The sequence below is a fragment of the Sturnira hondurensis genome, unplaced genomic scaffold (genome assembly GCF_014824575.4).
Source record: "Sturnira hondurensis isolate 20B ecotype Veracruz unplaced genomic scaffold, ASM1482457v3 Scaffold0017436, whole genome shotgun sequence".
In the NCBI taxonomy this organism is placed as follows: Eukaryota; Metazoa; Chordata; class Mammalia; order Chiroptera; family Phyllostomidae; genus Sturnira; species Sturnira hondurensis.
In genome coordinates, this window is record NW_028090067.1 from 4,177,172 (window position 1) to 4,190,951 (window position 13,780).

Below are 13,780 nucleotides of genomic sequence, written 5' to 3' on the forward strand. Positions count from 1 at the left end.
ATGGCTTGGGCATAGGGGGACCCCTGTGTTTCCCAAGCATGGATGTCAGACAGAGCTGTTGTAAATCTTTAAAGCCAACAGGAAAATTAATGAGCACTGCACAGACCAGGACCTTGTCAGCTCTGTAATGGGCGGTGGGAGGAAGAATTCTGCTGTTTCCCTCCAGGCATTTAGTGTAACTCAAAAAACGCCTGCTTTGTGGTTATTAGCCAATTATAACAGCTTTCCACCCTGAAGAATGTAGTCATTTATTGCTTTTAATTCATCTGGAGGAAAACAATGTTCAATGCAATCAAGATGAGGGGTCTATTACATTGAATTTCCCCATTAGTGATGGAAAAGGAATATTTTTCTTAAATTATTTAGGACATTGAGTGCTTGATAAAGAAGCCTTATAATCTGGATAAAGAACAAGGGTCATTATAGCTATCTGAGGTCTTTACCCATTAGAATGTGAGCTCTATGAGACTAGTGATTTTATTTTACTCCACTGCTATATCCCCAGGACCTAGAACAATACCAATCAGATAGGAGGATCATAAGAGATATCTGTTAAATTAATAAATGATGACCTACAGTCCAACAAATGGTGTCAACAGAGGAACTCAGAGCTTTAAAAAGCATTATGTTGTTGATAGAGCATAGCATTTGAAATAAGATAGACCCCTATTTTGAATATTTGGCTCAGCTAGTTACTGGCCCTGGGCAAGTTATTTCACTCCTCTTAGTCTCACATTCCCCATCTGAAAAATGAGGTAATAGTGACTACTTCAAAAAGTTGTCCAGAGGATTAATTGAAATAATGATTGTGATGGTGTTTGGTTCTTGAAAAATGCTGGTTCTACCCCTACACCTCCCTAAATATTGCTTCAGTAATGAATTTACATAACAGACTGCCTACTCAATGGGAAAATAAGAAAGCTAGCATCTATTTATTGCCATAAAAATAGATTATGAAGAACTCTGCATGTTGTAGGATATTTATTGTTCTGTTTATACACATATTTTATTTTCTGCTTAAGAAAGGAAAACACATTTTATAAAGATACTGGAGATCTAAAAAGTAAGCTATTGCCAAATACAAGGCTTTAAACACCACTTCTCAATAGTTTTGTAGTAGAATAACATTCGGGAGTCAAGTGAAACCTTGAGGGGGAGGTTCTTTTCTTAAGTTAGTGTTCTTTCCTTAGACATTTGGTGAAATCTGTAAAATTCTGAATGTTACTAATTAAATATATTTATACAGTATTAAAAATGTATTCACTGTGATTTTGTTTCAAACTACTTGGTATAATATTTATCAAAGGCAGAGAACACACTTATAAAAATATCCAGTTGTGCATTCTCATACATTATAAACAGCTCTCTAGGTTGCTGAAGGTCACTACTGGGCAAGTCTCCGTGCATACGAGATTGGAACTCATAAGTGTGAGTTACATGAGTGTTTCTGAGGTTAAGGAATTCCATTTGCTCTGATGCCAGTTGTTTACATTTCCTTGTTTCTCCCTATACCTGTCAAGGAAAATTTTATCCTGGATTTTATCCCTCATTTACATGAATGGGAAAGAAAAATGTGAAGTCTATGAGGGTCATCGTTATATTTGTGGCTTGAATCCTTATTTCTGAGAGAGAGTATGTTAGGCAAGTTCCCTGTATATCTCTTCCCCAAGGTCACTGCTTTTTCACCTTTCACCTTACTTAAGCCTCTGAGTGGGGTACAACTGACTGTGTGAGCAGGACTGGCACTCCCTAAAGGAAAATTAGGAAGCTGCCTAAGCAGCCTGATTTATGAGGCATTGAAAGGCACAGCTGACCAAAAATATCTCCATCACTGGCTTGCCATCAGTGCCTAAAATTCCCAGGATAAGAATCACTCATTAAGTTTTCTGCAGACACGCATGGTTTATTTGGGTCAATAATGCATTTGTGTCAGGGAGAAAGAAGGAAATGAGAAACTGGGAAAGTATCTCATTAGAATGATTTATTTTATCTTATCAATCAGTCTCTTGGTGAAGAGAAGCATCTTGGTTTTGACAAGTACTGTACTGTTTAGGGCTGTAGGGAAAGTTCAGAGATTAGAGTTTTGTGTAGTGTCTTCCCATAGACACTGAGCGGCATGAAGCCAATGAGCTCCTGGGAGGAGATTGCTCAAAGCACATTGAGGAGATAAGAAATCGAAGACAAATTTAGGTATTTCACAATTCTGAGTAAGGCCAAGTTAGAAAGTAGTAGGGTGCATAAAAACGAAAGGGATCTCCTTTAAATTCTCCTTTCCATCATCTTAGTTCTTGAATAACCATAATAGAACTAATGATTTTGTTATTCATAAAATAACATATGTGGAGAAAGCCAAGTAGATTTATTACCAGAGGAAGATACATTTGCAGAAACAGAGTTAATGAATAATTCTGTGACTGTGTTGAGATTATTCTGTAGGAGGGTCTATTCTGAAGGAGGGTGTTTCTCAAAGTCTTGCCTATGGTCCACCTACATCTGAGTCACCACTGCTGCTTATTAAAATGTCTGGCCCTCATCCTCACCCAGACCTTCTAAAACAGATGTCCTGAAGTAGGGGCCTCAACTCTGTGTTTTAACGACAATTGCTGCTAATTTTTATCCATGAAATTTCAGAATTATTGGTCTAGAGCTTTCAGTATAGAAGTTCTTGAAGCTTCTAGAGCTTCTTGAAGTTAAAAGTATGAGTTCTAAAGACAGGTAAATTGTGCTCAAATACTAGCTTTGCTGCTTACTTGCTCTGTGACACTGGACAAGTTATTTAACCCCCTGGCCCTCAGTTTCCACCTAATAATAGTATGACTTCACAAGGTTATCATGTGAAGTCTGAGGAGATAAGTCATGCAAAGTTTAGCACAGTGCCTGGCACATAAGAGCGAAAGTGATCATCATTATTATAATGAATACACATATTGAAGACTCTTAGGCAATCCTTAATGACAGTAAACATTTATTGACTATATATACAACTAAAATGTACGTTTAAAATTCTATTTCAATATATGGCAAAACCAACTGGTTTCCATATTTCTCAATTATCATTACCGAAAGTTTCTCTGTGGCTTTAGCCTTAGCTTTTCTGGCTCCTTAAACACAACCAGGAGTAAGAGAGTTAAGTGGAAAAATTTGGTAATAGATATTTGAAAGTATCTCATATAAGTCATGATATCTAGCAAAGTTCTACTTTGGAATATTTTGCATATTCTTACTAGAACAAACCACCTGGTTCCTTTTCCAGTGGGTGCTGTTTTTATTCTCATATATTTGTATTCCTTGTTTTCTGCCTCTTGCTCTCTTCTTTGTTAACAAATTGTCTATATTTTCTATTTTTTTCTATTTCCTATCTCTCTGGTGTAATTCCTTCTCATTCATCTAGCAAGCAGAGTTGTTTTACATAAGTCAGAGCTAAGAGAGTTGATTTGAAATGGGATACTGTTGAATTTCACCATAGTTTATTCAGGGTCATTATTATATTTTTAAATTTTTTTATTGTCGTTCAATTACAATTGTCCCCATTTTCCCCCCATTACTTTTCCCTGCCTGTCCATCTCCCACCTCCCACATTCAATCCTCCTCCTGTCCTGGCATTGTCCTTGTCCATGGGTCCTTTATACATGTTTCTTGACTTGAACCTTCCTCTTCTTTCCCCCTGTTATGCCCTCTGGTCACTGTCAGTTTGTTCTTTATTTCCATGTCTCTGGTTCTATTTTGCTTGCCTGTTTGTTTTGTTGATTAAGTTCTACTTATAGGTGCGATCATATGGTATTTGTCTTTCACCACTTGGCCTATTTTATCTAGCATAATACTCTCTAGTTCCATCCATGCTGCCACAAAAGGTAGCAGTTCCTTCTTTCTTTCTGCTGTGTGGTATTTCATTGTGTAAATGTACCACAGTTTTTTGACCCACTCACTGATGTGCATTTAGGCTGTTCCCAGCACTTGGCTATTGTAAATAATGCTGCTATGAACATTGGGGTGCATGGGTTCTTTTGAATTGGTATTTCAGGGTTCTTAGGGTATATGATCTCAGCAGTGGAATTGCTGGATCAAAGGCAGTTCCATTTTTAGTTTTCTGAGGAAATTCCATACTGCTTTCCACAGTCACTGCACCAGTCTGCATTCCCATCGACAGTGCACCAGGGTTCCCTTTTCTCCACATACTCGTCAGCACTTGTTGTTTGTTCATTTGTTTATGATGGCCATTCTGATTGGTGTGAAGTTGTATCTCACTGTGGTTTTACTTTGCATCTCTCTGATGGCTAGTGATGCTGAGCATCCTTACATATGTCTATGGGTCTTCTGTACATCCTCTCAGGGTCATTACTGATAAATACAAAAGTGGACCATATACCTAAAGAGAGCTCAGAAAACCAGACCAGGAGGAAAACAATGGAGGGGAGAAATTGACTCTTACTATTTCATCTTAGTATAAATTAGGTAAGCAGTATTACCCTAATGGCAATGTAACAACGAGAGAGTAGAAAATTATGTAATCATAGAATGGAATATTATAATATGGAGTATGGAGAAGGAAAATAGGACAGATGCTGACCTTTAGTGCTCTTCCATCAACTATGATCTCAAAGAAACAGCCAATGAGGAAAATGGTGCAGTTGGCATCACCTCACATGGATTCCTTTCTCAATGCCAGAATCCCATTTTAGTGGGTGAAATAGGAACTCTGAGAGTTAGAATGCCTAGGTTCAAATCCAGTTTCCAAATTTAGTATTAGCTGAGTGTCTTTGGATAATTTAGTTAGTATCTCTGTGCCTCAGTTTCCTCATCTGGAAAGTGGAGATAATAGTATGCAGCTCAGGCATGCTTAGAAGGGTCAAATGAGAATAACACATAAAAAGTGCTTAGAAAAGTGCCTAGCATGTGGAAAACTTAATTATTGATTGTTTTTGATGTTATCTTATTATTTTTTATTCACTGAGTTTGAAATCCTTGGTGGTCCTGGCTGATAAGGATATGTTCAGGGAATTTCTGGGGAGACCATTTTGTTCATATTGTAAAAATTTGCTGACACTGGCTATTTTTCTTTCAGGAAAGCAAGGTTCCCTGCATGGCTGCCAGTCCCATTTATTCAAGTAAGTACACTATTATTTGATCATTTCTAATAAATCTTAGATATTCTTGGACTTATAAATTCATTACTAGTAGTCACACTTTGGAATATGGTCACTTGCCCATGAGTACATATTAAAACATATTCAAGAAAAAGCATAACTATAAGTTTAATTTTGTCTGTGTTTACCAAATGCTGTGTTTCAAACTAGTGTTGAACTCAGCATTTGCTAACCCCCTCCTTTTACAAAACACACATTTTGAAAATACCTATTTGGCCCCATGCATATTTCTTTCTTTCTCATGACTAACATTTTTCATGGTTCAGGCTAACAATAAACCTGATAATTTTTCATTAAAAAGGTTGCAGTTCTCAAACTGCAGTTATTAGTACTTAAAAGGTGCAGAATTCACTAAATCTCTTTGGTCAAAGTGTAGGAAAGCAGGTATAAGGGCATCATTTTAAAAAAAGTATTCTCAAATAAATCATTCTTCAAGAGATTTTAAAAAAACATGTCATGCAAGGCACACCCCTTGATTCTATTCTGTTTTTATCATACCAATCTCCCTTGAAAACTGAGGTTGTTCATAAATATTTTCCTCCCAAGCTGTGGGAAATAAGTCTTGAGTAACTTTGGCTCTTTGATAAAATTAGGTTAGGAGACTGCTTATCATTGCAACAATGAACACAAAAGCAATTCAGTTCTAGGGCCTCTGAAAAACTCCTTAGCAGCCCAGGCGATGCCACTGCTCCTTGTTCTCAGGCATTCCAGGGGAGTGGCAAAGGGACAGCCAGCACAAGGAATTTTCAAAGTTCTTTTTCCCACCCTTTAGAGTTGATAAGTCTGATCATTCAGAAAAAGATTTATTTTTCAAGAATCCAAAGTATCCCAAAGAACTGTGTTTACCCATAATAGGCCTTGCTCTCTGTTTAATATAGCCAGAGAGACATTGCTTTTTAGACTGTGGTCACATCCCCACAGATTTGACCTCATTTAGTGGACACTATTAAAAGATTATACTATTATTGAGAATTTCCATTGCATCAAATACTAAATATTACTAACATTCCTCTATGGGGAAAGTGATGTAACAAGAGGGCGTATACTGGGTTAACCTCAGGCAAATGACACAGAGGTATGTGGAGATTATGCAACTAATCTGCTGACTAATAAAGCCCTACAGTATTGGGAGTACAGCTCTAGGGACAGAAACTTTCCCAGTAGCTCTGAAGTGTTTAGATTCATCTGAAGCCATAGATGGAAATTTTATTTGACTCTGTTGCCTTGGTACCAAGATGGTTATTTTGAAAGATGCCATGGAGGAGAAAGTGTATATAGAAGTGTGGCAGAATGATGGAATGATGGAATGGGAATGGGGTCATGGGCCAGCTAGCTTGTGCTGTTTTGTTGTTTACTTTTACAAATGGGGAACGCAGGGTTTTCTTTTTTCTTTCTTTTTTTTCGCTTTGGAAGCCAAATGATGCTTATTAAGTTAAAACTGCAGTGGAAATTAAAACTGCAGTGGAAGGGCTGCAAGTGATTTTAGAACCAAAACTTTAAGAAATAATTATACCAGAGAACTAATTTTTGGAATGTTGCCAGAAAAGGTACTCAAAGGAGCAACTAAGAAAGATTCTAGTCAAGGAGGACTGGGAAGTCATATTAAGGCTGAATAATTTGGTAGACACAGACAAAATTAAAATTATAGTTATGCTTTTTCTTGAATATGTTTTTAAAACAATTGATTACATTTTAATTGCTTAAAAAACAAATTATAAATCTAGTACATGATCAATAAAAGAAAATTAAACCCTGGCTGGTATAGTTCAGTGGATTGAGTGCCGAACTATGAACCAAAGGGTTGCCAGTTTGATTCCCAGTCAGGGCACATGTCTGGGTTGCAGGCCAGGTCCCCACTTGGAGGCATGCAATAGGCAATTGATGTATGTGTTACACATCAAGTTTCTCTTCCTCTTTTTCTCTCTCCCTTTCCCTGTCTCTAAAAGTAAATAAATAAAATCTTTAAAAAAGAAAGCTAATCAATGGAGATAAAAACAAAATAATAAGGGAAAATTTCCTTCCTTCTTTCTACAGTACTTTCTACTATGAGTACTGCTATAATCTATTTTGTAGACCTTTAAAAACACTTTATATATTATAAATGTGATTTTTGGAGTGGGGGCTAATAGTATATGTATTTTTGTGCAAATATTTTCACTTAATAATATAGACATCTTTCTACTCTTAGTTTTTTAAAGATTTTATTTACTTATTTTTAGAGAGAGAAGGGAGGGAGAGAGAGAAACACATCAGTGTGTGAGAGAAACATCTATCGGTTGCCTCTTGCACACCCTCACCCGGGGACATAGCCTGCAGCCCAGGCATATACTCTGACCAGGAATTGAACCGATGATCTTTTGGTCAGCAGAACAATGCCCAACCCACTCAGCCACACCAGGAGAGCATATTTATTATTCTTAAAAGTATCTTATCCAGCATTCTTTTTATTAGAGTAAGTCCAGCTAAAGTTTAGTAGTGCTTTTGATTACACAAGTAAAATTCTGATACTTAAAGCTAGCAATGTAAAAAATACTAAGAGTATTAGGTTGATTTTGTCATATGCTATTCGAGATGCACTCTGTGTGTGTATACACCTGTCCACTTGTGCTTGTTTCATTCTACTTCACAACCCGGGCATGTGCCATGGCTGAGAATTGAACCAGCAGCCTTTCGGTTCGCAGGCTGACATTCAATCCATGGAGCCACACCAGCCAGGGTACCTACTCTTTTAAATAATAGATATTATTTGTGTTATTTTTAAATAGGTAATAGTTATTTTAAATAAAGTAAAATGGAAAAGAAGGCAAATTGGCAATTCTGAAACTTAAGCAAATTTTATGTTTGATGTATTTGAAAAATATTTTTTTTTGCCCTGACCAGTGTGGCTCAGTTGGTTGGGCACTGTCCCACAAAGGAAAAGGTCACAGGTTTGATTCTGGGGCAGGCACATGACCGGGTGCCTAGTTCAGTCCCTTGCTGTATGGGGCATGCATGAGAGGCAACGGATCAGGGTTTCTCTCTCACACCAGTGCTTTGCTTCCTCTTTCTCCCTCCCTTCCCCTCTCTCTAAAAATAAATAAATAAAAAATAAAAAATATTTAAAATAATTTTCTTGGTATAATTTACTTACCAACATATTTTATAAGTTGCTTGTAGAGGATATCCTGCTAGATAGCGTTCCACTTACTAGGATAAGATAGAAATAGGAAAGAAACTGAGAGACATGCTACAGGCGATAAATGTAGACTTCATTACAAAGTGTATGGTATAACTACAATTCTGTAAAAGGTATGTGTATGAGTAGAAAACAATGCAGGGGTGTTCATCTCCAGCCCACGGGCTGCATGTGGCCCAGGATGGCTACGAATACGGCCCAACACAAAATCGTAAATTTACTTAAAATCTTTTTTTTCCTCAACAGTTTTCATTAGTGTTTGTGTATTTAATGTGTGGCCCAAGACAACTCTTCTTCCAGTGTGGCCCTGAGATGGCTTCCAGTGTGGCTATGATCAAATCGACTCAGATAATAAAATGCCAGCAGCTGTTCCCACAAGATGGTAGAAGTACAGATGTTTTTTTCATCAGTTTTCTGTATTTTCAACAGTGAAGTTTTATTACTTTTAAAATTAGTTAAAAAGTAAATGTAAGTAATATAAAAATGCAATGCATCTGATGAAAAAGTTTATGTCCAAATACTAGAGCTAAACTCATCTGAATTAGCATCCACTCCATCCCCAAACTCCATGGTAACAGAGTAGAAACACTAAGCCCTTGTTTGATTTTAATTAAAGAAATTAGATCTAAGTTCCTTCATTAAGAGAAAGTAATCTTTAGCATCATTGAAAGAGTTGATTAGAAAATGAGATAAAAATCAGGAGATAATATTTCTTTATTACATATAAAAATTAACAAAGCAATATATATATATATATTTTGCAAGTCCACAGGACCTCAGGAAAAAATATGTTCTTTATGTGAAGTTAATTTTATGGCACTGTGGTTTATGTTTTATATATTCAAGTACAGAAGAAACTATATGTAGAGTGGCTATCCAGGGTACAGAAGATTAATAATAATGAAAAACTGTAATTTTGTGAACTATTTCATACATTGTGTCAAAAATGAGTAAATACAGATGACCATATACTGTTAATAAAGAAAAGAAGGAAATGTTTCAATATTCAGGTCTAAGAACTACACACAAAAATGAAGCAAATTCTGTGTCTACAAGAATTTTTGAAGTGAATATAGTGCATTGTAAATAAGTGAGCTTTTTAAAACTTAACATTCATTTCCTTTTTGCCAAAGCATATTTCTATACTTATGATTTCTTTCTCTTATTTTAAAGTCTCTTTTTGTTTAGTTTTTTTTTTAAAGTTTCATCATGGCCAGGAACTGTGGAATCTAATCTGTAGCCTGAAGCTGAGACTTCATGCAAACGTATTCTCCTTTAAGGTCGCATCTTCACATAGTTTTTCCAAGTATTCAGAGTCACATAGTACAACTTCCTTTATCTGGTCATTTGTGTCCACATGTAGCGGCAGTGCTTCTGTTTCAGTAGGTTTTGTACACATCCTTTTCCTTTCTTGCTGTCAACAGCATCTCCAAACTTGCACAAGTGGTAGGTAGTAAAGTGCTTTATACGAAGAAGTTCTATATGTATGTGGGGAGGTTCCTCTTAACACACCCAAACCGAAGTTCACACACATCACACAAGAGAAGGCTCTTTTGAAGAAACACCTTTTCTGATAGAAGAGTTGAGGATTCCTTAAAATCTTATTAATTACTTTTTTAAGTAGCACAAATGTAAGTAACATATCTGAAGTTGGGAGGAGTCCTTGTTATATGTATTGTGCTTAATGGATTACTGTTAAATATCACACTGCTATTAAAATATTTTTAATGCTTAGGAATTTCAGAACCAGTTCCATACAAAACAGGATTCAGCATAGATTTTTTTCCCTCCTCTTTATGGAGCAAAGTGTATTTTAAGCGTGGACCCCAAAAGGTTAGACAAGGCCCGTGCATCGGAACATTTCTATACATTTTGGCACTTAAAAAAAATTCCAGTTTCACTACTGAGGTCTTCTTTCCAATAAGTTTGTGTTTTATACATAGAGAAGTGCCATCATGTGTCACACACCTTTATTGCTACTTGCACTCTCTTTTTAAAATATTCATGATTTTTCTTCTAAGAGTTGGTTTCCATCGCTGAACAAAACTTTTCATATTCACAATTAGTCTGCCTTTTCTTACATCCTCATGGCCTGCTACAAGGTACTCCAAACCTAAAAGAAAACGAAAGGAGCTATATAGTATCATGACTTTTTGAGGAGGGAGAGATGACTTCAATGTTTTTATATATGCATAGTTAATGGTTTTATATATTCATGGTTGAAATAGGGAATGATAGACAATAACAGCTGACATTTAATAATCATTTGCTAAGTGCTTTATATGTATGATCTTGTTAATCTTGAAAGTAACCTTATAAGTATGTATAATTTTTCTTATTGTATTGCAAGTGAGGAAACTGAGGCTTGGGAAGGTTAAGAATTTGTTCAGTATCTCTCAGTAGTAGCAGCACTTCAATGTAAGCTCACGTGTATCTAAGTATAGAACTATTGCTCTATATTATACCACCCTCTATGGTAAAGAAGTAAGGATTCCATAGCTGTTAACATACCACTGCAGGACTTCCGCCAAGATGGAGGCATAGGTGGAAACACTGTGCCTTCTCCCACAACCAAGTTTGAATACAACAAAGGTTTCGTAAACAAAGACGCAGCCAAAGAACAGAAAACTGAACTATATGGAAGTCCCACAACAATGAACCATTCCACTGGGACCAGTAAGAGGGGTGGAGCCAGCAGTGGAGCAGAGTCAGGCAGGAAGGATCCCGCGACCCATGCAACCCAGGCAACCCAGGCCACCCAGGCGCGCAGGCAGCCGGGGTAGCATTGCGGACCCAGTGAGGTTGCACATTTGCGCACAGATAAACCAGAAGAGGAGTGAGCAGTGAGACGGACCGCACAGCCCGGCAGTGGGAGGAGGCAGAGGGGACCACCATTGATTTCCTTTGACCCCACCCCCACATAGAGCATCACAGCCCAGCTACTGAGTTGCCCTGTCCTGGTGAACACCTAGGGCTCTGCTCCTCATATGTAACAGATGTGAACAGACCAAACATTATGACTCAGGAACAGCTCAAAGCCCCAGAGCCAATAACTCTAAGCGAAAAAGAAATAGCGAACCTCTCAGATGCACAGTTCAAAATACTGGTGATCACGATGCTTGCAGAACGGGTTGATTATAGTCACAAATTAGAAGAACATATGAAGGCCAAACTAATTGAAATGAAGGGAAATGCACAGGAAACCAATAGCGATGGAAAGGAAACTGGGACTAAAATCAAGGGAGTGGACCAGAAGGAAGAACAAAACATCTGACCAGAAAGGAATGAAGAAACAAGAATTCAAAAAAATGAGGAGAGGCTTAGGAACCTTAGGACATCTTTAAACGTTCCAACATCTGAATTATAAGGGTACCAGAAGGGGAAAAGAAACAGCCACGAGTGGAAATCTTATTTGAACAAATAATAAAGAACTTCCCCAGTCTGGCAAAGGAAATAGACTTCCAGGAAATCCAGGAAGCTCAGAGAGTCCCAAAGAAGTTAGATCCAAGAAGGAACACACCAAGGCACATCAGAATTCCATTAGCCAAGATGAAAATGAAGGAAAGAATCCTAGAAGTAGCAAGAGATAAGGGGACAGTCACCTACAAAGGAGTTCCCATCAGATTGTCAGCTGATTTCTCAAAAGAGACCTTACAGGCAAGAAGAGGCTGGAAAGAAGTATTCCAAGTCATGAAATCCAAAGACCTACAGCCAAGATTGCTCTATCCAGCAAAGTTTTCATTTAGAATGGAAGGGCAGATAAAGTACTTCTCAGATAAGATCAAATTCAAGGAGTTCATTATCACCAAGCCCTTATTATATGAAATGTTAAAGGGACTTAAATAAGAAAAAGAAGGTAAAAAATATGAACAGTGAAAGGACAGCAAACTCACAGTTATCAACAACCACACCTAAAACAAAAGCCAACCAAGAGGACAGCTAGATCAGGAGTGGAACCATAGAAATGAAGACCACATGGAGGGTTAGCAACAGGGGAGTGGGAGGAGGAGAAGGTACAGAAAATAGCATAGACAGTAGGTAAAAAATAGATAGGGGGAGGGCAAGAATAGTGGGGGAAATATAGAATCTAAAGAACTTGAGACACGTGGTCATAAACTAAGGGGGGGAAGGGTGGGGGAGGTGGTCTGCAGGGTGGAGGAGAATGAAGGGGGGAATAGAACAACAACTGTAATGGTATAATCAATAAAATATATTTTTAAAAAAACCATACCACTGCAAATAAGTATCTCCTGGGGACTCATTATGTATGGTAGTATATATTAAGGAGAATTTTATAAAAGTTTAATAACCATTTGAGAAAACATATTGGATAATAGCTATAGATTATACAAAATAGCACATATTTCCTAAATAAAAAGCATATTTCAATGTGCTTTTAAATATAGAATGTTTTTAATATATTTTTTAAAAGGGTGAGAATTGACCAGACCTAGAGCTGATTTTGCTGATCCCTTTAATTAAAAATTCCTCTCAGGGTAACACACACACAAAATGAAAAGACAGTCTTATTATCTCTATATTAATAAAAAGAAATATGATAATCTCCCTCGGTATATATTTATAGTAATATCAATATTGCTATTTTGAAACATTTTTCATTAATATTATTGGATAGAACAAATAAGTAATTATGTTTATAAAATAAAAATTTCCAATATAAGATAAAGGGACATATACTTTAAATTCAAATTTATTTAAAGATTTTATTTATTTTTCGAGAGAGGAAGAGGGAGGGAGAAAGAGAGGGAGAGAAACATCAGTGTGTGGTTGCCTCTTGTGCCCACCCCCCCTCCCCCCCTGCTGGGGACTTGGCCTGCAACCCAGGCATTTGCCTGGGAATTGAGGCTGGCACTCAATCCACTGAACCACACAAGCCAGGGCTTTAAAACTCAAATTTAGAAAAATCACAAAATATTAAAATTCAATTGAAAATATCAATTTAAACTCATGGTTTAAAATATAAATATATTTTTGTTTATTTACTGAAATGACCCAGAGAAAATGCCCTTCCATGAAATTATTGGTTCAGGAAGGGGTTACCAGTTGGCGATAAAATCATTTAAGTGGTTAATGGGAAACTTGATGTTTATATAGTGACTAAGTAACATGACACTCATTCTTTTCTAGTCTCAAAAGGGAAAACAAAACTGCCCAATGGAGAGATCAAACTGTTATGACTCTAACCCAAGCAGCAAGTTTTAGCAGCACTGATGGGGGGTCATCCAGGTACTATATGTCTTCTGATGTGATTTAACATGAAGTACCAAACATGAAGAAGTATAATGAACTTCAGCCAAAATGTTTATCTTGCTTCCATCAAGCTTTTCTTTAGAGTATGGAAAATAGCCCTGGCAGGTGTGGCTCAGCAGATTGAATGCCAGCCTGCGAACCAAAGGGTTGCCAGTTTGATTCCCAGTCAGGGCACATGCCTGGGTTGTGG

The 13,780-nt window shown here is 37.1% G+C and overlaps 1 protein-coding gene across 2 annotated transcripts in view; it reads right to left on the reverse strand.

Moving 5' to 3' along the window:
* Window positions 1-9,740: 9,740 nt before the first annotated feature.
* The window catches only part of NTN4 (netrin 4), a 97,118-nt gene continuing 93,078 nt past the window's right edge, over window positions 9,741-13,780 (reverse strand). For both annotated transcript variants that reach the window (XM_037068164.1, XM_037068163.1), the window contains exon 10: window positions 9,741-10,432. In XM_037068164.1, the coding sequence (XP_036924059.1) occupies window positions 10,296-10,432 (137 nt within the window). In that variant the 3' untranslated portion in view covers window positions 9,741-10,295. The remainder of the gene's footprint in view (window positions 10,433-13,780) is intronic.